The sequence below is a fragment of the Kryptolebias marmoratus genome, linkage group LG4 (genome assembly GCF_001649575.2).
Source record: "Kryptolebias marmoratus isolate JLee-2015 linkage group LG4, ASM164957v2, whole genome shotgun sequence".
Classification (NCBI taxonomy): domain Eukaryota; kingdom Metazoa; phylum Chordata; class Actinopteri; order Cyprinodontiformes; family Rivulidae; genus Kryptolebias; species Kryptolebias marmoratus.
Genome location: NC_051433.1, coordinates 6,723,948 through 6,749,165, shown reverse-complemented (window position 1 = coordinate 6,749,165; position 25,218 = coordinate 6,723,948). Strand labels below are relative to the sequence as shown.

The 25,218-nt window shown below is 36.4% G+C and overlaps 1 protein-coding gene across 1 annotated transcript in view; it reads left to right on the top strand.

Annotated features, from left to right (window-relative positions):
• si:dkey-238f9.1 (chemokine-like protein TAFA-2) overlaps positions 1–25,218 on the top strand; it is an 86,269-nt gene that overhangs the window by 30,887 nt on the left and 30,164 nt on the right. Inside the window, exon 2 of the mRNA XM_017408568.3 lies at positions 21,551–21,660. Within this exon, the coding sequence (XP_017264057.1) occupies positions 21,552–21,660 (109 nt within the window). The 5' untranslated portion in view covers position 21,551. The remainder of the gene's footprint in view (positions 1–21,550; positions 21,661–25,218) is intronic.

Below are 25,218 nucleotides of genomic sequence, written 5' to 3'. Positions count from 1 at the left end.
TACACAGCTAAACAGCAGGAAGTGCAACCCGATGAAGAGCTGATGGCTGCAAGAAACGAACATAACCTAACATAACTTCACTTGGATGCCTGTGTGTCGAAACAAACCTGTTGATGGCTTTTAATTATTAAACAAATTTGATTTTATTTGTACAAAGACTCAATAAATTGACACATCTGGGTTTAACCCCTGAGCTGCATCGGTGCATGGCTGCTCGACTAATCTCTACTGATTGCATCGTACACGTGCACGCCCGTGGTAAATCTGCATATGCCTTGAACTATCTCATTCAATACAAACCCTAATGAAAACTGACAAAATTTCAGGCTGATTAATAAAAAACAAAGCATCTTGTCATCTGTTTTCGGTTTCCAGACAGCATCTTTTTGACCCACCTCGTTGTTGGTTTGCTTCTACATACAAATGTGTTTTGGGTCATGTGAAGTGCAGCTTTATTATTCAGATGATGTTCTAGCAGAAGTGTGTATTGTTTATCTGCAAACTCTTATCAGAGAGGAGGTGATTGTGTGCTGTTTTACATTGGAGCTGAGGAGCAGGAGAAAAATATAAAAGACAGGAGAGGAGCTGGATGTGAAATCTAATAAAAAACATGAAATGGAAAACACAAGTCGAGACATGCACATTTTAAATAAGCAGGTATCTGTGGAATATTTTATTCCTCAGAGAAAGCAAATATGCACTGTTTGTACTTTTTTATGTTAGAGAAAAGGAGTCTTATGTGCATATTTTATATTCACGCAGGCAGATTATTCACTTGATCCATGCTAATTCCTTTGGCGTGCTTTTCCTTTTTTCAAATAATAAAAAAAAATTCTCTCAGCAGGCCTTTCTATTCCTTATCTGCCCCCTTTGCTGCCAAACGGTGGTGCAGAAAAGAGGCTTATTTTTTTTTAGAGCTGCACTGCACATTTTTCCACTCGCAAGGTGATACTGTAATGCACAGGTAGCTAAACAGACAGGTGATGGGGAGGAAGGAGGCAAAGGAGGAGAAGGGGAAAAAAGAGAAAAGGGCAAAGAGAAAAGGACTGAGAGCAAAGGACAAGCATGGAAATGAGTGGAGAAAAAAGTATGAGAGTCAGCAGTGAGCAACATGTCTGCTTTCCATATACCTCTGCACACACAACAAGGCGAGTTACAGTTACAGTAAAACATTTCTTTGTGTTATTTTCTGTAGAAATGCTGTCAGAAGGCACAGAGAAAAAATATGTTAATACACCAACTAATTGGTAAGTAAGCTCATGGATCAACTTATGGTTTAGCATCTGTTAGCCTGGAGAATATGGTGTGTGTCTGTGAACCACTGAGATTATGCTAAGCATGCTTTATGCAATCCACTTATCGTACAGGCTGTAATAAAGTATTAACATGCATAGTCACAGGCCAAATAAACCCTGGCTGGAAAAGAAAGAATATTTTAGTCACACATGACAAGGTTGGTCAAAGACGAATATTTAAAAAAATACATTTCCTTTTTTAATTAACCACAGTAAATCATAAAACACAAAAAGAGAAAATAAGTGGTATTAAACCTGATCAGTGGTAACCAGCATGTGTTCCATTTTGTCTCAATTTTAAATGCTGCATATCCTGATGGAATGACAGATTCTCATGTGTGTATCCTTCTGTGTGAACAGAGGGATCTTTTTTTCATTCCTTGAAGCGTCTCATCCAAATGCTCAGAAAAAAGACTGACTTATTATCCTTATCTCTGCCTCAGATCATGCTCTCAGAAAAATGTCAATCATTAATGTGATTTGAAAACACATGTAGAAATAAACCTCCATTAACTTCACATCAGCTCAAATCAGCTGTCTCTAGTCTCCCAGCACATCCTGTTACATCACACACTTACTCTCCTGTTCCTGAAGATGAAAATAACTAAAAGCATTAAAAGACAGAATATTTGATGATGTTGAAAATTCTTAATAAGCAAGCTAAAAAATGTATGATATGTAGCAGTAAAAATGCATTCAAAAACATAAATAAATGGAAAAAAAATATTTGCATTACATTGAATACTATAGGAACTGAATATATATTGATTACTGTAGGTAAAAACACTCACTTGGAAATATGCTGTCATAACTATTATCTTTCATTTGACACAAGTTATTTTATCCTAATTGAGGCAAAGAGTAACTTTTTAATTAAGCAGCCATATTATGGTGGTCCTGAAAAGTGATACATTTGTTTTTTAAAAAAAGAAAGAAAATTAGTAAAATTGGGTTATGAACTGTTTAATGTTTAATTAAATTTTTAATGGATAGTGGTAAACTGAACTCAGAATTGTGGTGGGAAAAAAATTACATTAGAGGTAAATTTTCATTGAAGACAAAGTGTTTTTCATATACATGAAGTAAACACAATACAAGGTTTAAGGATTAAACAGATGTGTAGCTGGAAAAACAAACAAAAAACAGTTTTTGGTGAGGCCACTGAAACATTTTGTTCTAAAGCATATCAAGTTTGGACTTTGGAGGCACAAGGTCATGTGGTTTGACAAGCTTAGATTTGCAAGAACTTTCATTTATTTAGATGTGGAAGTGGAAAAAAAAGTGCAGGTGTATTCAAATTTCTTCTTTTTTTTAGCAAGTCATATAGTCACCACAGTTCATTGAAAAATGTAATTCTATCATTCTTTTCAAAATCTATGAAACTGAAATGTGGTTCATCAGGCACTGATTTCTGTAGATTATATTAAACGGATGCATTTGCACTTTAGTGGGAGTTAGATTGATATTCGAAGTGCAGCAAAGAAACTTTTAATTTCCTTCATATATATGCACTACTTTGTCTTAGAATCACAGTAAGAATTTAAACTAGGAGTACAAGTATTGTGGGAACAGTGAAACAATGAGCACAAAAACTCAACACTTCTCTTTACTAATTCATGCTCTCTGCTTCTCAGCATGATGCACTATATTTAAGACGTTATTTTTTGTGTGAAAGGCAGTAAAAACAAGACAAACCAACAAAGTCTTTAAATCTGTAACTCAGTTTACACCTTGGTGTGGTAATAAATATTTCCCTGGCATGTGAGCGAATGTACACCAACCTGAGGGCTCCCTGTCACTGGTAACCTAATGACCGCAGCTGTTGGTACTGCACACTGCTGGAAATCTGCTTCAGGCCATGAGAGAAATGCAAGACCAGATGCCATTCTGAACTCTGCAAGTTATATACCCACTTTATGTACTGTTTATAGTGACTATAAAGTGGCCATTGTTTTAATTGCAGGACAGAGCGAAAGAAGGCTAACTGTGTTTACTCTAAAACTATCTGGTCAATAAAAAGCCAAACACAGGAGCGTATAAATCAATTAGAGGATGTGAAAGTTTATTTAATATCACCTAAGCTTCCTCTCTGCTCCCGTCGACTCTCAGCTGTAACATTTTCTCTGTAAACAGTGCAGAAACGGGATTGATTAACACTTATTTCCAAAAACCCATCTGCTAGACCAATCAGGCTAATGCACGGAGCAGTCAGCGTCCCAGAGCAATGTTTAATCTGTCAGTTTACATAGAGGAGTACACACAGATAAGTACTGCACTGCAGCTGACACCAAAGGCCAGACAGACAAACACGAGTAGCAGTTTGAGGAATTAGTGAACGATACGCTAAAATGGACTTTAGATTTTGTGTTCAGTGGCTGGTGCTCTCCCTCCTCTCCCCTCGTCACCAGAAAGAAAGCATAGGCATCGCCCCTTAGGGATACTCTGAATGTGAGCAAAACTAAATGAAAACGAGCTAAATATAGTTAAAAAGGACTGGAAACACAATTTGAGTGAAAATCAGCTTTTGAAGTAAAGGCAGTGATGTTTACTGTAGTGGTGTAGCTTTCGGCAATGTTCTAATAAAAAAATAAGTTAGTATATTATCACCAGGATAAGAAATTTTACTTTTTAAATCATTTAGAGAGTGATTTACTATTTAATGTCAAACAAGATTTTTCAATGGCTGATTTTGAATTTTAAAGACAAGATCAGATTTATGCCAACTTATGAAACAAAATTGTTATTTTTGACTGTTAAACAGTTTAATATTCATACATATTACAATTTGCTAGATTTGAAAGGGGATTTTAAAAATCTTTCACTTAGTAATTTAGCGTACAATGGTTAAAAAATGTCTAAGAATGCAGGTCCACATACATTATTTATATTCACTCTGTAAATGTAACATTTTATGTAAAACCATTTAAATATGTAGAGCTCTCAAAAATAAAAGTTAAAGATTTAAAATGTTCACTGGTTGTTTGTTTAAATGTCGGCATGATATTCTAGTAAACCCCTTCCAGGTTTGCTGAAAAAAGTGCAGCTACTTTAAAAGACATACTAGATGTTGTGAGAGCATTGATAAAAAAGTGTAGTGTCAAGTCTAACAACACTGTGCTCCTCAAAAGGTGTGGCCAATGCCAGCTGTTTTAAAAATGCCAAAAACTGGCATAAAATTTTTGGCTGACCGCTCAGACAGTCCACCTCTAGTTCTGATCTTATTTGGCTGAGTCTTCTCCTTTTTTTTGGTTGCCAATGCATGAGCTGGCTAAACATGATGAGGAGCTGTGAGGGAAGATTTTATTTCCTAAACGGTGGTAAAGTATAGAAAAATATTGATAGCGGGACGAGGTATTACCTAAAAGCAGGAATAAATTGTGTTTATTATGTCCTGAATGTTTAACCAGATAAATGTGCAACGAAGAGAGAGAGAGAGAGAGAGAGAGAGAGAGAGAGAGAGAGAGAGAGAGAGAGAGAGAGAGAGAGAAAACATATCAGCAATAAAATCCAAGGTAATGCTCAACTTCAAGTTCATCATTTTCAGCAGCTTCAATGATTTTAGTGTTTTATTTAAGATTATGTTGTTAGCTGATATCAAAATAATTGGTTTGTATCAGCCATCAAGTTGAGGAAGGAGTCCACCTCATTCAAATCAGGTGTGTCAAAGCAGGGAAACAACTAAAACATGCAGGATAGTGTTCCTCGAGGACCAGGGTTGGGAATCACTGCACTAAAACACCCCTATTGAGCCAGTGCAATGATGACATTAGGACTGTTTCTTCCACTGTAATGGGCAGCAGTTTACCTTGTACTGCATATGTACATTTACTATAGTGTTAGCACACAGAGCTGGTCATGTAGATATTATTCTCAGGCAAAGGTCAGGATGAAACTGTTGCACCGCACTAAAGACTGAGCCCTGAGGTTTGATCTGGGACTGAGTGACTGACAATGTTTGGTTTGTCTGTTTGATGATTTGTGCTACTGATTTTGCTCATTTTAGGGAAATTTACCCACTTTTAACATAGATCACATAACTCTCTGACATAAGCTGCACAAACTCTATACTGGTTGCTAATTGGTATAAGTTAATTAACTGTTATCAGTGTGGCTGTCAAAGCTTAATAAAACAACATGCTTGAGGTCTGTGCTGTCTACAAGCCGGTATCGTTATTGGTTATGCATGTGCATGAGTTTAAGAGCAGAATTCATGTCAACAGCTCTGGCAGGTTGCCTGGATATCTACTTTACACACTGGTGATCACAAGGAAATATTTTATGAAACAGAATTTCTCAGTCTTGTGAGGGAACCATCCAAAGCAACAATGATTTCTCACATTTCTGGATCAGATAGCTTCCATAAATCTTTCTTATTAAAAAATGTCATTTCTACCCCACCCCGACTGCTGCCTTCAAAACAAACCTAATAACAAACAAAAAAAAAGGTAAGATAAAAAAAATACAGGTAAGACAAAATGAAGAAGAATAAAAATGATTCCAGAGACACGTGACATGTTGTCAAAAAGCCTCTGTCCTTGATCTAGAGATTAATTTTTCATTTACGGAATAAAATACAAAGCTGTGGAAAAGCCTTCAAAGAGTCTCATGGAAACTGATAACACAGCACATATCAGCATTCACCTGACGTTAGGTAGAATGCCATTATAATATGTGCTGCGCTATCATTTCAGGCCAAAAGCATTGAAAGCAGTTTTCAACCTCTGGGCCTTGAGCTTGCCTTGCAGGATGGCAGCTATGCCACCATTTATTTCTCCACAAAGTCAAGGTTGCAGGCTTTTCACATTTTAAGCACCTCCGCACACTAATGTTGGCTTATGAAGCTGCCATAGCTGAACAACGCTGTAATTAATTTTCACCATTTTCATGTTTGACTTTCCTAATTTAATGCCTGTCTGATTGGCACTAGAGGCATTACAGTAAGTGTCTTTTTGTAAAGCGGTGTCAAACGGTGTCCAAGCTGTAGGATTAGACCGAGACAGTGATAAGTGAGCGGGCAGGAGCTAATTAAGTGTTGCTTATGCCTCCGAACACAGTTTCACGTATCAGTAATCCGGTATGACCTCGGTCACTGGAGACCAGGGATTGTTGGCTCAGGCACAGAACACCCACTTAAATATAGAATGATGCAACAGATTTCACTGTGTCCATTAACAGATCATTTGACACTGTAATTAAAAACATCTCGCTCTGATGAATTAATCAATTCCCGCTTTGTAAGGTAAGCTTAGAGCTGTTTTTGTCCTATTGGGAAGTAATAGGTATGCAGAGTATTTAGATACTTTGGTGAGGAAATTGACAGGGCCTGGGCTTAAAGTGGTGCTGCAGCTGCTGGAAAAGGGCAAGGCAAAGTTAGAAAAGAGGAGTGAGAGAAAAAGGAACAACACTAGGAGTGGCTGCAAGTGCTGTATTACCAGCTACCTATCCGTTTATCCACAGCAGGTTGAAAATAGTGGATTTGATTCAAATGTTGGATCCAGTGTAGCAGATCTTTTGTAATGTTTTATTAAATTGGATGTAACACTGGGATACAATTGTTGCAAAAAGACTAAAGTTAGTCTGTACAAATAAAAATTTAAGAACATTGTTGCTGCCTTGGGAGTCTCAGACCATCAAAAATCCCTTCGAAAGCAAGGTGTATAATAATCTGCAAGGTCAGAAAAACCTGGCTTTTATAGGCAACTAAAGGATGGGCTCAATTTGAACATTATTAATGTAAGAACTCAACATCTGATGAGAGAACGGTGAGGACTTCTCTCCGAAATGAACATAGTCGCTTTTCTTCATGTTTCTAAAGATCTCATGGATAAGCAAAAAGGCTGTTTGAAAAATGTTTTGTAGTTGGAGGAGGCCAACTTGGAGAGGGTCACAGTTGACACTGAATGCCAACGATTATAAACTCATGCTTTACTATTGTTCCTGTGTAACTAGATCAAGTGGCTCATTTATTTAGTTTGTTTTGGCTCTGTCTACTTGTAGGACTTGGGTGAAAATTTGATTCTATTGTAAACGTTATTAATTTTGTAGGCGTAAGGAAGATTACGCCTTAACCTAATCACACGTTGTTTTGGGAGCGCAGGACTCAGAATTATTATTGTTATCAATTCTTATTTCTTTTCTTTTTTTATAATCATTACTAATTTAATTCACAGTGTTAAGCAGTGGTAAGCAATATTGTTATTTTCTATTTATTTTTCTGTTTTTATCCCCTGTAAAGCACTTTGTTTTTCTCTTGAAAAGTGCTCTACAAATAAAACATGATCTATTGATTGACTGATTACAAATATGATTGGAATCTTGATTGTAAGTGATATTGCTTGCTCAAAAGTTTGTTTAGACAAAGCATCAGTTTCTCAAGTGACTATAAAGGGAAAATAAACATAAACCCCATTCTTTCACTTGCATTTGCAATTGTGTGCACGCAATAAGAATGTGGCCTCGTTCATACCTTCAATTAGCTTGCGTAAACCAAGCTGAAGTGTGACTGCAAAATACAAACAAGACTCCCTGCTGGAAAGGCACAAAGGAGCAGCACAAACAAAATCTTTTGAAGGGCCTCTAAAAGGGAATAAAGCAGGGCTGTCAAAAAATTAAACTGGCTCTAGTTTGAAAAGAGATTTTTTTTAGCTCTGCTCTTCTGTCTCACCATTCCTCCTCTCAGAATACACTGAGCCCTGCCAAAATACTGCAGATCTTTCCCACCACGGCGGAAAACCTCACACAGAGTCTGTTAATGCAGCCTATTGGCTCACTCATTTATTCAGCCGCAACAATGGTCCCATCACAACATAAATTAGTTTATTTATAAAGTGACAGTTTAAGATAAAATCCATCTATACGTAAAAAAGTGAAGCTTCCTGAGATAAGCAACAGTATTCAAACATAGTGTTGGATTATATTTGCTCCAAATATAATCCAAATTAATTCTGTACAGTCAGATTCAGTAAGACTGGGACTTATGGTGAACATTGAGTCTGTAATGTTACTTTTTTATCAAGTTTAATTTTGATTTTAATAACACTGTCTCTGTATTCAAATGGGAGTTCTTACTTAGGGAGGTCAGTTTAATTATACCAATTTAATTTTCAGCTATATTTAAATGTATTTACAATAATGTCCATAATCCCTTTATTACATAAGCAGGAAAATCATGTCACATTTCCTGTCCCACATGAACATCCTTGGTAATTACTAAGATGCATATTTTAGGGACTACTGTCAAGACGGTTGGAATTTCTACTTGTTTTATCATTTCCACCCATATTTGAAGAGTACCTGTCTATTCATCATTGCAGTAATGCTGCTACAAATTTTTCCTTCTTTTTGCCTGCAGCAAATGGGCAGCCTGAAGTTGCTGCACTTGCTGGTAATTGGTTCATTTAAAAAAAGTACCATCAAAAATATAAGGAGAAAAAGTCTTGAGGAACTGTAAGCATTTGCCGTTAACCATAGACAAAGAAAAGATTGCCTCGACTGGGTGGGGAGTGAGAAAACAGGACAAAGACAAACGAAACCCAAAAGCGAAGGCTAAAAATGGTGAATTGAGACAAAACGGAAGACATTGCAATTAATGACACTTCAAACATATACATGTTTGAAAACAACAACAAAAAAAAAAACTGAAAGAAATTATCAGCATTCATTGAAGGAATGCACATTGCCTGCTGCACTACAGTCCAAACTTTTAAATGAGGATCTTGTGTGAGCTCTCAGTGCTCTTTGCATGTGATAGATGTTGGTTTGATCAGTTCTAGCCATGACTGTGGCGGCCATCTTGAATGAGGTTGACTTCAGAAGTTATTCAGTTGGAGATGTGCATACAGTGATTACTTTTTTTTTTAGATTTTTTATCAAAATCTGACTTCTGGTTTATGAGATATTTTGCTAACAGACATAAGCACACACAATTACATTATTTCCTGCCTTTCTTGGTGGTGATAAAGACAGGAAAGCAGGCAGAGGTGCTCAGTACATTCTAGGATGTCTTCCAGCAGCCTAGCCTTATAGGAGTACAATTAAAGGATTGGTTCAAGGTCACAAGAACCAACCCTACCTCCAATCTTCATCTTCAAGGAAAGTTTCAAAACTCATTTTAAAAGTAGAGGCAGTGCCTGCCTCCTGAACTCAAACTGGAAGCTGGTTTGAAAAGAGGAAACCTGATATTAGAATGCAGTTAAAAACAACACCAGTATTGGGAAATGAGATTTTTACACATTCAGATATGAAAAGAATAACAAATATTCCTCGAGTTTTTGGGGTTATCTTTCATCAACTTTTGTCCTGTAAACATGTCTGGTAGGATTTTTGGTTTTCAAAAGTGTGCTGTTTATCTGCTCATTTAATTTGACCAAAATGAAAGAGGCCAAGTCTCGCCAAAACACAGAATTAGACATGTTCAAAGCAGAGTATTAGTATGTGTGTGTGTGTGACTGTGGGGGAAAACAGCGACTAAGCTTTGCATGAAGTAAAACTAAAGTTCTAAATTGCTCTGAGAATTAGCTTGTCCAAACATGTCAGAGTACTCACTTAGACATCCAATTACAGCCACTGCTCTCCAGGGGCGATCGGCTGGAACAACTTTTATTAACTATTCTCTTATGAAAGATGAATCCAAACATTCTGCAAATCCTTGTTAGATTGGTGAGTGGTTGGGGTTGATCTCTAATCCCATTCAAAATGTTTTTTAAAAACTATTTTTATGCCACCAGTCACAAAAAGACTGAGTTGAACCCTCATCAGCAGCTGAGATGAAGAATTAGTTAAGTGGCAGCCTTGTGAAAATAAATAATAAACCACGTCTTTTTATTTTGCTTTATTTGTCATAAGTGTCAGAAAAGCTTCTCTTTGTACCTTTTCTACATTAAATTTTCATCTGAGCCTCCTCTCTGCTTCATGTTGCCACACAGCAGTTGCGTCAGTTTAGCTCAGTGGCCTTGTGCCCAAGAGATGCTAATTTTGTTTTACTTTTGTTGCCTGATTGCTCATGTTGTTTACCTGTCAGTAGTTTAGTTTATTTATTTATTTATTTTTTTGTCATGTACCTGCGTTCACCCTGTTTAAAACGCCTTGTTTTTCCATGCTGTAGACTGGGTTTCTCTTAATGCTCTCTCTTCCCCCATTCCCTTGCGTTGTGCTGCATTTTTATTATTTATGAATGCATGCAAAGCTTCTGCTGCAGCATTGCTCTAGTGTAAATAATGCATTTGGCTAGAACTTGCAGTTTTTCAAAGGTAATAGTTGACTTTTGGGTAGAGGAATACAGTGCAGTCTTGGAGCCCTCGTGAAAACTGGAACGAGTCCCAAAAAGCTGTCCTCTGGAGTCCCTGGCACATACTCTGTCCTAAAGGGGGCTAATGAGGTGCACTACAGTAACTTGAAGTTCTCCTTTTGACCTTACATTTATTGTGATGCAGAACAAAGTTCAGCAGTAGCAGCATGGGAATTCAGAACCTAAGTGGTAATAAGACTAGTGCGGCTGTTTTGCTTTCCTGGAAAGATCCTCTGCATCATTTCTACAAAAAAACAACAACATTCTTTTCTAAACAGGGAACCATCCCATTGTATTTTGGTGACCCAAATCATGTTTATCTTTACTGATTCCCAGATTCATTGCCCCTGGTTAGCATTTATATGGAATGTCATTCAGTCTATGGGTTTTAAAAAATTAGCTTCTTTTTTATATTCTTGCAGCTCATCTCTTGATCTGAAAATTGACCTATTTAAGACTCAGCACTGTACTGGAAATGTTTAAGTCAAGTTTACTAAATAAGGGGGTGACATCACGAAGCTGGCATCTTTCTGAGAGATGCACGCCAGCCACTTTGCAGAAAGTAGGTCAAAGAAAGTTTGCTTTCATCTGATCTGAACAACACTGAGCCACATGAGATGCAGGTAAAGAAATATACCTTTTTATGATGTCTTGAGAGTGCAATGAACTATAGGCTTTTTTTTAAATAGTAAAATGGAAATCATTCATTTTGATTTAGTGTAAAAAAATAATAGACTGCATGATGACCACAAATGACCTACAGCTTTTTTAAAATTTTAAACACATTTTCACAGAGTACAGAATGAGAAAAGTGACAAGTGTTGCTGACATATAACATAATGCAAAGTAAGTTCTTAAAGAGATCTGGACAGCATGTAGGCCATTTTAAATCCCACTCATTGTAAGGCAAAAAATAAGTAAATTCTTCCCAGAAAAAGTCATTTGGATGGCTCAATACTTTGTTGCTTAAAAACCTATATAGTGTACCTCAATGTAATATCTGTTTTTCATTTTATCCTAAATGAAATCAGGCTGAGAGTGCAGCAGGATTTTTTGCTTATATATATATGTATTTATACATGGTTTGATTTGAATGCAACTACAAAAGGGAGTTTACTTACAGTGATGTTTGTCATTCTTTTTCCCAATGTAATGTTGTGTAATGGCCCAAAGATCACAGTCATTCAATACTGATGTAATAATAATAATAATAATAATAATAATAATAATAATAATAATAATAATAATAATAATAATAATAATAATAATATTTTAATCATATTCTGCACTGCTAAAAATTAATTTACTAAATGCTTTGCAGTTTTATGTTGGACCCAGTGAAAAAGCACTATCACAGTGCGGTGAGGCCCTTAGAGAATCCCAACCAGAAAATTGGTAAGGATGCTTGATAGCTTTCCTACATACTGCAAATCTGCAAACATGTGGAGTTATTACCTCACTAATAGCTTCTGAAGTTCTTATCAGTAAAGGTTGTTTGGGGAAGTAATTTCCATTAAACCAGCCCCAGCCAACAGATGCTGCTAAAATATAACTATTAAATATGAAATATAATTTTAAAATTATACTGCAAGACTGTGCATTAGACATATACTGGCAAAAACAGCCATGGCAGAGAGGCTGAAGAGGGCTGCAGGGAGCTTTCAGGACTGTGTTGGGCTGTTTGCAGTAGTAAAATCTGGTTTGATTTGCATTAGAAATGCATTAGAAAATGTTTCCAACTAGCTGCTTAAAATTGGTAAAGAGCAGTGTTTACTCCACAAGAAGAGATTGCTGGTCTGCTGCTTTATTGCCATCATTACTCATTTTATTTTGGCTTCATCTCTCTATGGTTCTTATCTTCTCAGTCAGTTGTTAGAGCTTAATTGTACGAGTATGAGGACCCGAGTGAAAACTGTTTATTCTAGAGTGACTTACATTGCTTTAAAGCAGCAGAATAATTTTCTGCTTCAGCAGGCACATTGTTGGATAAAATGTGGAAATAAAACTTGAAGATCCATTTAGCATGACTTTGATCTTATTACAGCTTATAGCTGGCTCACACATTCACATTCATATTTGTGTCAAAATATTTTTCATGGTTTTGAATATTCATTTGGGTCTCTAATACACACAGCACAACAGCATTTTATGAAGGATTCAATATCAGACAAGACAACTGAGAAAGATCATTTATAAAAATAACCTGGAAGATTCAGCAAATCTGTCTTAGTGTCTTAATTCTATGCAAAGCAAACACTAAGCATGTTTGAAAACAGTTGCCGTAAACCATTTCAAAGACTGACATCTATGATGAACTTTGGAGTTAGACTAATAAACAGTTCATTGGTTTGATTTAACATTATGTATACAACTGGTACAGTGGAACAGTGGTTCAAATTACAGTCAGAGAAACAGGCAAGGGACAGAAAGATGATGCCATGCTGTCTTGGACGTAGCCCAGTTTAACAAAGTTCCATGTCAGGTATTGGAGGACATTTCAATGAGAAGTGGCCAATTGGAACAAGACTTTAATGGACCAGATCAGAGAACATCATAAGCAAAGAAAGAAAACGAAGTCAACCACAACCAAGTACCAACAAAGATTTAGGCAGGTCCTGAAGAGCCAGCTGGAGGGTAAGACCAAAATCCATTTTATCAACCTGTATGCCCTGCCATACACCAGACACCCAGGTATGAGCCGTGCCAAACGAGGAGACTGAAGTCATTGATATCAAGACAAGAAAGCTCCTCGTAATTCACCCCAAGTCCACCACACTGACACTGTACACTAAGAGAGGTTAAGGACTAGTGAGTATCAGAGCTGCTATGCAGGATGAAACAACAGAGATTCTAAGTACATCTGGAAGAAAGGCTCCAATGACGAACTGCCCTGACAGCAGAATCCCAACGTAGAAGAGGAGGAACAGGGGGAACCATTGTAGGATTAGCCCCTACATGGCAGACAGAGGAAGTGACTGATCAAAAGAAATCAGTTTATGTGCATAAGCTGTTTCTGAATGGAAAATCAAAATGTTGTGTTCTTATTTACAGTTACATTTCAGACTTCTTCGTCTGCCTCTGAGTCTGTGCAGTGTGATGATGCAGTAGGACAGCTATCTGATCCCTGCTGTGTTGAAACGTGTGTCCGGTGGCACAGAACATGCTGTGAGGACTCGTGATGAGTCAGAAGCAGTGACCCAGCTGAGCTTGGGCAGTAACGAAGATAGAGTGATAGAGAGGGACAGGGTCAGATAGAGGGACAAGCCATGTGTGTCAGAGGATTGCATTTACACTAGGCGGACCTCTGCCTCTGCACCAGAGGGGATATTTTCACCAAGTCTCAACCTAATGTTGACTTCCTGAACTAAGCACTGGGTTTAATGTGGTCTGCCACTTCCAAAATAACACCACACTAAGCCCGGCAGGAGGCCAATACTGGAATGTGGCCACAGGACTTTACCCATGCCCTCGAAGTGCACTGATGTTTTTTTTTTATATAATTCCTTATTTTTTCTGCCAGCATGAGATGCATTGCGATCATTGATGTCTGATTGTGGTAAATTATTAAACATGAAATGACAAAAACTACAGTTTCAGTCAGGTTAATAAAAAATCTGCTGTTTTGGTCACCTATCTTTATCACAAATATTCACCTTAATTACTGACTGAAAAAAACTGCAAATGTAGGCAGTTTGTTTTTAGATGGAGTCTTCAGATACTGCAGCTGTTACCTTTAAGAGAAGAGTGGGGAGAAGCTTGAGTTACAGTTTTTAGAAACACAACTGAGCAAGTTTGGCAAAAAATCTTTGATATTGATAATTTATTGTTTTAATAAAAAAAAATCCAGAAGCATAATAAATAAAATTTATATATGTAATGATAAACAAATACACAAACAAACAAACAAAACACTTTATATTTTTTTGCTCTGTTTGTGAGGAGATCTGTGGGTCTTTTATGCTGTTGGATCATTTTGTTGAGATGAGTCCCTCAAAATTCCAAGAAACTTGCGAGAAAGCCTTCAAATTTTCAGTTGCACACTCACTGATCTCTGACTGTTTTTGACCAAGTGACTGCTGAGTCATGTGGTTGCGTTTTAAGCAACCAGTTTTGGAAAATCAGGGCCTATTTTCATGTTCACAGCATGCAAAAATTCATACTTCGTCACACATAAATTTTCTTTCCCACCTTAGCAGCCACCCCTACGTTTCTGATTTAATCTGCTGGAGCAAAGATAGGCAGATTTGGACAAGTTTTAAATAATTATTTATCGTCAGTGTAGTTTTTAGACCTGTAAATTTGCTAAAAATTTGTTTTCTGTCAGATGACAGCTCCCATGCAGGTGCCAAAATACAGCTTTTGAGATTGGTCGGCGAATTCCTCAATGACTGTGATGATTTCAAGAAAAAAACTTGTTGGGCAATTTTTTTAACATGTTTAAAGCTCAAGTGACAGCTTCCTTTTGCAACTATTTTCAGGAAGTTAAGAACCCGGCAACATTCACAAGACATTTTGGAGACATTTGGGAGACTTCCTCGTGAATGCCATTTGCCAACTGCTCACAGTCCAGTGAGATACCACCTTAAGAAATTCTGCTATTTAACACAGATCATTTTCAGGTATTAAAAATATCAGTTCAGTGTTTTCAACATAATTTACAAGATGTGTGTTTTCTGATAATTGGATAAAAATTCCCATCAGAGGACGCTGTGAGAATTTTCGCTCACTTTCAAATTGTCAGAGCTGGTGCTCGTCTCATGAACTAAAATGTTTTAGTTGTCAGTTGTTATTTTAGGTTATGGTCAATAAAGCACCTTATTTGGTTAGAATAAGTAAAAAATGTCAAATGTGACATTTCTGTGTTAACTATGGAAGAACAAATACTAACAACCTCTCTGTTTTTACTCACATGAATATAACAGCACACTGATTGAGTTTGGGTGCTGTCGATCAGTGAATTGAATAAATAATTTTCACTTTGTGGCCTGTTAAATAAATAGCAGGGCTCAGTTAATTGGCTGACAACATTCAGAAGAAACAAAATTGTTTATAAAATTATTTTTAATCAGTAAAATCAGACTGATGTTTGAATAGATGCATTTTTTTGTATTTTAAAAATATAAAAACGTTTGCATTAAAAAACAAACAAAGAAGCAAACTATAAAAGATCCTTTATGACTGTGTTGTGTTTACTTAGCTAACATCCTTTTAGTGAGACCTGCCAACGGAGCCATATGCTGCTGTGTTAATCATGTATTTGATTATATGCTTGCCTTTATTCCCTGAGAACTTATAATTTTGTCAGGTAATCAGTCCTGCAAAGCTAAAGCTGTCGCTGACATGCTGTGTGATGCTCATCTGTCAGTTGTCATGTTTTTTTCTTTGGCTTGTTTTTTCCCCCATAGCAGTCACTTCTGTGATGCACACGTCTTTTATTCCTCCTTTCTAGTTATCTATAGGATTGTTTGGGATTTGTGGGAACAAAACATGCTTGGAGCAAATTCCATCACTTTATGGAAATGGCCATTCCCTCAGTCCATTGATCAAGGGATTTAAGTAGCACGCTTACCCCCTCATCCTGTCATTGCAATCCTTTTGTTAACAGCCATTCCAGCTGCTTCGATTGGCAGCGTCTCTGTTTTCTGCATTTCAACTAATCCTAATCATCAGAAGAGATGCTTTAAAAAAGCAACAGGAATACACTTCAACCATCCACATGAGCAGATGGAAAATGAATGACTTATTACTATAAAGAACACTAAGCATTAATTTCATCCCTCAAGTACATGAAGTATCTTAGACCCATTAGCTACAGAAATACACCATTAGATAAAGTCTGAATAATGGTGTCTTTTATGTGTTTTTGTCTTTGAGTAAAGGGGCTTCCATTGACTACATCATGTAATTGGTATGGGATCCACAATAGTAAGACAAACACCTTGACGTACATAGTGTATATCTCTACAAAGAGTAATAGAAACAGAAAGTTGATTCCGTTTAAATCGTTTTAAAGGACATTTTTGAGCCTTAAGTAACTCTTTTGTTTTTTTTTACCAAAGATTTTCCAAAACTGGCTGCTCAAATTGCCACTACAAGGCTCAATAATCACAAATGGAGTTCAGTGAGACTACAATGGACATTTCACATATTTTCTTCCACTTTTCCCAGAAATTTGAAGCTTTTTCTTTTACCAACTAGTCTCCCAACAGTCAGTGAGATACTACCCTGTTCAAGACATTGTTTATGAAAGGCAAAAAGGAAAGGAAAGCCTAAAAACGCCAAGTAAAAACAAATTTGATCAATGATTAATGGTAACAACTCACTTCTCAATTTTTTTTTATCAGTATGTACAAAATCAGAGGAAAGGCACAACTCTGAAACTGTTGTCATTTGAAGCTACATTTCAGCTGTTTTACTCAGAATCTTGTATTTTGAAAACATAAATACTATCAGCCTTTGACCCATGAGGCAGTGACATCTGATTGGAAGTGGCTTAAATTTTAAGCATAACAATGATCTCATCTCAATGCAGGGAAGCTCGCAGAATAAGAGAAATCACACAATGGAACACAATCAGCCGAATAACTTTTGTATGCAGGAAGGTTTATTTGAAAAGTTACTTGTAACAAAAGCAGTAAATGGTTTAGCGGATTTAAACTTCTGATGGAGCAGAAGTGAAGTGTTCTGAAATGATGGTGCTCATGTTAAGCAGAAATATATTAAAGTACAGTAGAGTTTTTCAGAGAGTGTAAAGCTGAATTATTTATAACAACTCTAAATGGGAGCCAAAAACTAGGACGTTAATTTAAACAGAAAATATGAATGTGTTATGCTTTAAATTGTGTCATAACATAAAATACATTATGTCTGACTGTTACTGTATGGCAGCCACTGAACTTGAAATTTATTGAGCTGCACAGATTTACACTGTTCCAGCAGAGCCTATAATTCTGCCCGTGCTTTCTGTGTCAGTCATTGTAATAGCTGTTTATGTAATTGAGGGAACGTTTGGCTTGAGGCATGTCTACTGGTACACAACCGACCGAGTGTCATTTTTAGATAAGAGAAAAGTAAAAATGCCTAACTTTAACAACAACACTGGTTTTGTTTTGCCCTCCAGCTGCAGCAGCCACCTCGAGCTCGTCCATTCTGTGCAATGTATCAGCCCCAAACACACTTCTTTGTCTTATTGGTCCCATTGACTCACTGCTGCACTAAGGCGAAAAAAAAAAGAAGCTCGAGGGGATGTTTGCAGTGTGAAATTTTGTGTGCACATTTGTGTGTCCATTATGTCTATCCATTAGGCTGTAATCAGAGCAAAAAACATTTATTTCACAGTAAGCAGATTTGAGAATCAGTAACAGCGGAAAAAGGAGAGGATCAAATGATGCAGAGAAAGCTATTTCACTGCAGTTGCTATGCAACACAAAATTTGCTATTCACATGCGAGATACCAATTTACGATCAGATGGTGATGAAGAGGATTAAGTTTTAAGGAACGAATAGAAAACGTTAATGATTTACCTATGAGAAGAGTTTTATTTCTATGTGGTTAAATGAAGCTTTCTTGTGTGAAAACTGTATTTAGTCAGCACCTGTTTCTTAGAAGAAGACTCACTGAAATCTTTTCAAAGCTGTTCATACTTTATTTAGCACCTGTTGCTTTCATGTCAGCCCTCAGCTCCAATCTACGAGAATGTAACCTAAATTTGGGAATAATGCCATCAAACAGGTTCTTCAGTTCTTGCATTGAACAGAAACGATACATTTTGGTGGCTTCTGTAAGCTGCTCTGCTGTTTGAGTGAATAAAAAATACTTTTATATGGTAAAAGATTGGCTTACTTCCTCACTAAGTAGTATCATTGCTTTCCATTTTGCTTGTCTTATATGATGTGAATATTTCCAAGTTTAAACACCAATTGATATTAACTACTGTATGTAACCCTGTTTTTGCACTGGTCATTTTTAAGAAACAAAACAATAATAAAAAATGAGATTGTTAAATTTTCTTTACAACATTAACTGAGTCGTTTTGTGTTTTAATTACTGGACAAAAATGAAAATACTGTGCATGCTTTATCTTTTTCAATAATGCAGTTTTGTAAAAACAAAGTGATTTTTTACTCTTGTATGTGAAAAAGCAGTTTTTAAGACAGAGTGAATGAGTAAGCACTGACACAAGAATGTCTGGACTGATCAGTCCAGAACGTCTAAAGCCTGAATTTACTCAAAAGAGAAGAAAAAGTATTAAAGTTGTGAGGATGTTCAGCTTGCACAGCACAACAGCTGGTCTCCTTATCAAGTACACCCTCAGACTCTAAGTGCAGAGCTTGATAGGATCTAGCTGTGTCATAATTCGGCCAAACCACAAAGTTAATTAATGAGTTAACCCCTAAGGCTGACTAGGAGTGGACCGTAACAGGAGATAGTTGCATTCACACTGATCACCACACTAAATGCATATGTAAAAATCTGCTTAAACCCATCCACAAAATAGGCTTCACCTGTTTGGGGCATGTTGTGATGAGCCACCTGGTCTCAGTGTCACATCAGTCAGATGTAATAATTTTCCTCTTAACCAGCTCCAATAAGCCACCTGAACACCATCAGACACCAGACTGGAACCACAGCCTTGGGTGCAGGAGTAGATTTAAATTTGAATTGCGACTTTGCTTTGTAAAACCCGAACCAAAAAAAAAGTACAATCACAGACTGCCTGGTAAACAATTTGTTTACAACAGAAGTGAGACCTTTAATTCCAGTTATTACAGGAGTTCAGCTGTCAAAGCAGATGCATCAGTTAAAATGCAAAGGAGTGTAAATGAATCTGAAATGCTCATTTTTTTTCCCCACAACTCTGTTTTAGGATAAACCAAAGTGGCAGAAATGACTAAACTGAGATTGTGGTGAAATCTCAGGAGCAGGACTCTGTTAGAAACACCATGTTTGGAATAATTTTCTGTATTTGTGAAGGGAGGAATCTTCTGCTTATCGTGTCACTTCATCCAGCCAGTTGTTGGAGGTAGTTTGCTTTGGTTTTGTACCAAAGTTTACCACTGAAAATCAGCTTTGAAAAGGTGCTAACAGCACAGTGCTGCAGCACTTATTTAAATGGTAACTTCAACTAACAGAGAAAGACAAAAAATATTACCATTCAGACTATTAAAAGTCATTTAGCTTTTTAAAAACACTGTTTTTTTAAAAACATGTCATTTATGAATGCTTATTTTGCTTGTTTATTTTTGCAGTGTTTTAGTTGCTTTTATCTTAGATAATCAAAAACACCTCTGACATCATGAACGCAGACTGTTGCTGGACTGATGCCGCTTCCAACATTGTAGAGATGGATAAAACATAAAGTAGGGAGTTACTCAAATACTATTTTGAAATGCATTCACCATTATCATTTCAAGAAGACATTGCCATCAAAATCCACTCACATCTTAAGACAAGTTGAGATCTTTGATATTAGTTTTGTTTTAAAATGACCAGTGTCAAAACTCCAAGTAAACTGAAATTGTGTTATTGTTGCAAAACTATAAGGATTGTTTGAAAATTTCAGCTGTGTATTTACTGATAGAGCTAATCTTAACTTGTTTCACTTTCAATCTTTCGCAGGTTTCAGTTTGTCTAAACTTACGCCTACATATAATCCCCCTTTTTAGTCCATGCTTGATAGTTTTGTTTACAGCAACTAAACTAAAATCATGTGTAAACCTAAAGACCAGTTAAATTGCCTCTTGATGATTCTGTGGCAATGTGACACAAATCTCTTTTTCCCTCTCCTCTACAGTCTAGGTGATCATAACATCTCGATTGCGTCAGCTGTCTGAGCTTGTACAGAATTAGAGCATCCTGTTAGGATCTCAGCAACTCTGGCAGTCAGTACAAAGAAAGTCACAGCAAAACATCTCCCTCATGTGAGCCTCTGCCAAATAACCACGAGTTGATCTCATAAAACCAAGCGTTTTTACTAATTTGAGTGGCTGTACTGGAACCAAGTTCAAAGCAAAGTTGTGATTTGTGTCTGCTTTCTCCGGGGAGGAGGCGAGCTCTGTTGGCAGAAAGACGAGTCGCTGATTGTTCGACTCTCCACGGGCCCATCAGATGGAGATGGAGAGTACTGCTGGACAACATTTGTCTGAAAGTACTTGGAGATTACTGAGCTGAGCACATTAAGACGGACCACACAAACAGCATTACTCACTTGCTAGGGAGCTTGATAACAGAAGTGGGAGAGGAAAGTGCAAACACACTCCATTTGCTCGCAGTCTCCAGATCTAAATTGATGCTAAAATTTGCAGCGTGTTATGGAATCAACGCTGAATGTTTCAGCAAAAATACTGTTGTGTGTCTATGCCTCTCATGCAGGACACAACATTATGAATCTATTAGAGAAGGGTAGGGAGGATGAGGACCTAAATATTGAAAACAGCAGGCAGGTATAGATCAGATTTTATTCAAATTTATTGATCTTGTTTTTTGTGAATGTTCAAGCCCTTATTCTGACAGGTATCTTTAAAACTATTTTTAAAAAATGCAAACACAGTTAATGACTCCTGTTGTTTCCATCTCTGTTTCCTGTTGTTTCCATCTCTTGGGTTGATTTTTTGTTTTGTTTTGCAGCCCAGTGAGGAACTGTTTGAGTTGCATTGAAACTTCTGTCGACTGAATGTTCAAAAAAAGGACTTCTAAATATTTATGACACACTTCAAATCATCTTCAGACCTCTTACATATTTATTTAATTTAGATATATTGGAGCTTTTTGACAAAACTTTTAATAAATTAGCTTTGAGACAAGTTTCATTACACATTTAAATCTCTGTGGAATAAATTAAAAAGCCATAACTCTTAAACACCTCTTCCAGTTTGTGGATGCCCCAAAATTAAATTCACATCTGATGTTTTTGTTTTTCTTTTTACTGATCTGGCCAACTTGCTTTTTCTTTTGTCCTATTTTTTTCAGAATGCAGGAGAGGGACCTACTGAGCATGTGCAGAAGGGCGCTACTGACAGTTTGTATGGTGTCGCTCCTGGGACAGCTGACCAGCGCATCGTCACATCGTAGCCACATAGGTAAATGGCATGACGTCCCAGCGGGTGTTTTGTCCATCCCTTCCACCCTTTATAAGAATGATTGTTTTCATAAGATTTTTTTTTTTCCCGTCATTCATAAAAAACAGGAAAAACACATTCAGATGCACTGTTTTGGGAATCCTCTCTAGAACAAGCAGTTAGCAGATTCATCCAGATGCTTCCTACGATTTCTGTGAAACAATAAACATCAAGAGATTTGCATGAAAGAATTTTAATGTATTTTTGAAATAAGAGCCTTTTGACCTCCCGTTGAACAGAAAGTGGCAATTACAGCAGCCGGACAAAAATAAGTCAATGACAATACAACCAAAACCAAAAAAGCAATTCCTACTTGAATAACCTAATATGTGTACACAAATAATTGGGTATAAATAAAAAAAATTAAATAGGAAAGTTTTCCCTATAAATTTTTACAGAATTTTATTGGAATTTAATTATTAACCTGTCAGTTATCAAACATGTGTCATTAATTGTCTATTATTCACTTTCACCAAAGGTTTTATTTGGGCAAATCAGAAAAGTTCATTATTTCAAAATACTGAGGACAGCATCATATAATTTTATAGCCATTTCTTTTTAAGTATGAACCATAACTCAACAACAGTACCAAAATGAAATGCATCATAAGAGTTTAGGGTGATTCACTGCTTTCAGAATAAATTAGCACAGCAATCAGACTGTGTGAAAAGTTCCTACAAGCCCAGGTCACGTTTTCACTTTATTTCACCTCACTGCCTTTTAAAAAGAAAACTGATATAATTAAACTTTATTTCCACGCTGAACAGTGAGAAAAAATGATGCCCTGTTAGGTTGCATTTTGGGCATATTATAGTTCAGCAGTTCAGCATCTTGCATAAAAAAATAAAATAAACATTTTCTCAGTAAACTTGGTGTGGATGCATCTCTGAGTGCGAGTCTTTCAAGCAGAGATCAGACCTTTTCAAAGTAATTCTCACTAATGGAGAGATGGCTTGATCTTTGGACATAACAGTGAAAACTGGGTCTGCACACTGAAATAATGAGCCTTCTTTCTCCGGAGAACATCACACAGGGGCTGATAGGAAACAGCTTCACGTCAGGTCAAAACACAAGCATGACCAGAAAAGGATTTTGAGCGGACATTGGCAAGATGGAAATACAGACTACACAACCCATCTACAATTAAAGACCTATCATTCCTTGAATGAATGCATATTGCTGCATGTTTTACATGCCAAATTTTTAATTTAAGATCACCATATATTGAGAAATGACTAAATTGTAGATGTTCTAAAATCTGCTCAGTGGTTCATTAGATCTTTACTAATAGACAAACAATAATCGTTGACTCCAGTATTTATTAGAAAAGGTTTAAACAGAAATTTTGAGGAATCTGTTAGTGCTCTGATCATGTATTGCAGACAACTCCCAGCAAGCAAACACCAAATTTTAGCTCAATATACATAAAACTGAGTTATAGCTATTTTGTTTGCTAAGTTTGACGAGCTGGGTAGCCATCTTGAACTTAGTTGACTTCAAAAGTTCATCAGTAGAAGTATCTATATGATTACTCTGGTTCTTAAGATATTTTCCTAACAGATAAACACACATACACAGGTAAAAGCATTATATATTATAAGATTTGCCACAAGTCTGGCAAATAAGAGCAAAAGCAATAAATGCCCTGTACAGTTACTACATGCTACAAAAACCCTCTAGTGTTTGCTCTGACAACTTTATATCCTCACAGGATTTTTATGATTTGTTATTGAACAAGACAGAAGGCCTGTTTAAATGTCAGGAAGTTAATGCAATTTGCTGTTTTCAAGGTTGTACTGTGAATCCTCCATTACTCAATACTGAAAGTTTATTTTATTTCATTTTGCACTCAGTGTTGTTTTGCAAACTGAAATAAATTGAACTGCAAGTGACTAAATCTTAATTTAAACTTTTATACTTTTTTTTCCTCATACAGACAAGATTAATTTTGTTGTTGACTTGGTTGGTTGTCATAGTAAAGTGCATTGAACTGGTCTAAATAACAGTGCATATTGTCAAAGAAAAAAAAAAACACGCAAAATTAAATAATGTTACAAGCCAAAAAAAGTTTTAAAATAAGATCTAAGTTTCAAATAAATGGAAAGCAGGGCTCAAAGAACAGTGAAGCGTATATAAAAAAAATCATTCTCTAACCACACTCAAAGATGCCAACCACTTCACAAAAAGAATAAATGAAAGCAGCTCAATTCACAAAGCAGCCCCACATGCATCTTGCTCACTGTCCAAATGGCCCAACAGGGCTGGTTCAGTGGTTCTCACAGCTTTTATGCTCTTCTCCTGATGAGCAGAGTGGAGACACCTGTGCCCAATTACTTTCAGCTGGCCAAGAAAAACAAAGTACCTGCAGGACACAAATAAGTGCAACTGCCACAAAACCTGTGTGCACTATGACAAAATAAAATGCAGAGTTGCACAAGTTGCCTAAGTCATTATTAACTTTGCTAGGTTTGTTGATGAACCCTGCAGCAGGAACTTCTTTAGCTGCTGTGCTGTTTAGCTTCCCATGGCTTCAAGAGCACATTTCAATACAATAACTGTAAGGAAGGACAAAAGCAAAGCTTGAAAATCCATTTGATTTAGATCAGACATGAATCCGGTTTAACAGACTACCACATTGGCTTCTCTTAGGTGACACTGGTAAACCATCATATATGCTACACAATCAGATGTTGAATCAAGGATTAGCAGTCTCTAGAGTATATCTCTCCTTCCTAGGTTCAGCATTTTAATGTGACTTAACATTTTACAAATTCTCCTTTAACTTTCAGGCATGTAAATTCAAAATGAATATCAGATACTTTACTTTGCTTTATGTTGAGGCTGTAAATGGGCATTACAACAAGAGTACATCAAGGACTGGTAACCAAAACAAAACAACAAAAAAAAGAGTGAAAAATAAGAAATAATGAGTCAATGTCAGTATAAAACTGATAGAAATCAGTGGTTAATAAAAGTGGCATGATTAGTAGTCTAGTCAACTATTTTTTGCAACCCCATCACATTATCTGACCCATTTAGTCAAGAAAATATTCAATAAACACAAACCCCAAAATGCCATCACAAACATAAAGTTTAATATACTGCATTGTACATGCAAATATATTTTTGCTTCTTTTGGTGCATCTGAGCATGAAAATGACTACATGGAACAATTCTTTGTCACTGTGTTCAATAAATTAGTCAGAAAAGTTACATCATACAAATTAAGTTCCCATTTACAGTTTAAAAGTGGTTTGTAAACACTTTGATTTGTAAAGTTAATTTAAAATAGACAATGTAAAAGTGTAATAAATTAAACAAAAAATAAAAAATCTGGGTTACTGCCACTTCCTTGATACATGACATTCTAAAGATTCTGCTATACTTTAAAAAAAGTAAAAAAGGAAAATAAAAGACAATTGTTTTATTGTTGTTGTTGATTGTTTTGTGCCAATTTCACATTTTAGTGAGGCTGAGCTGGATTTTAGAGCAGGGTTTCCAATATAGAAAACACTTTAT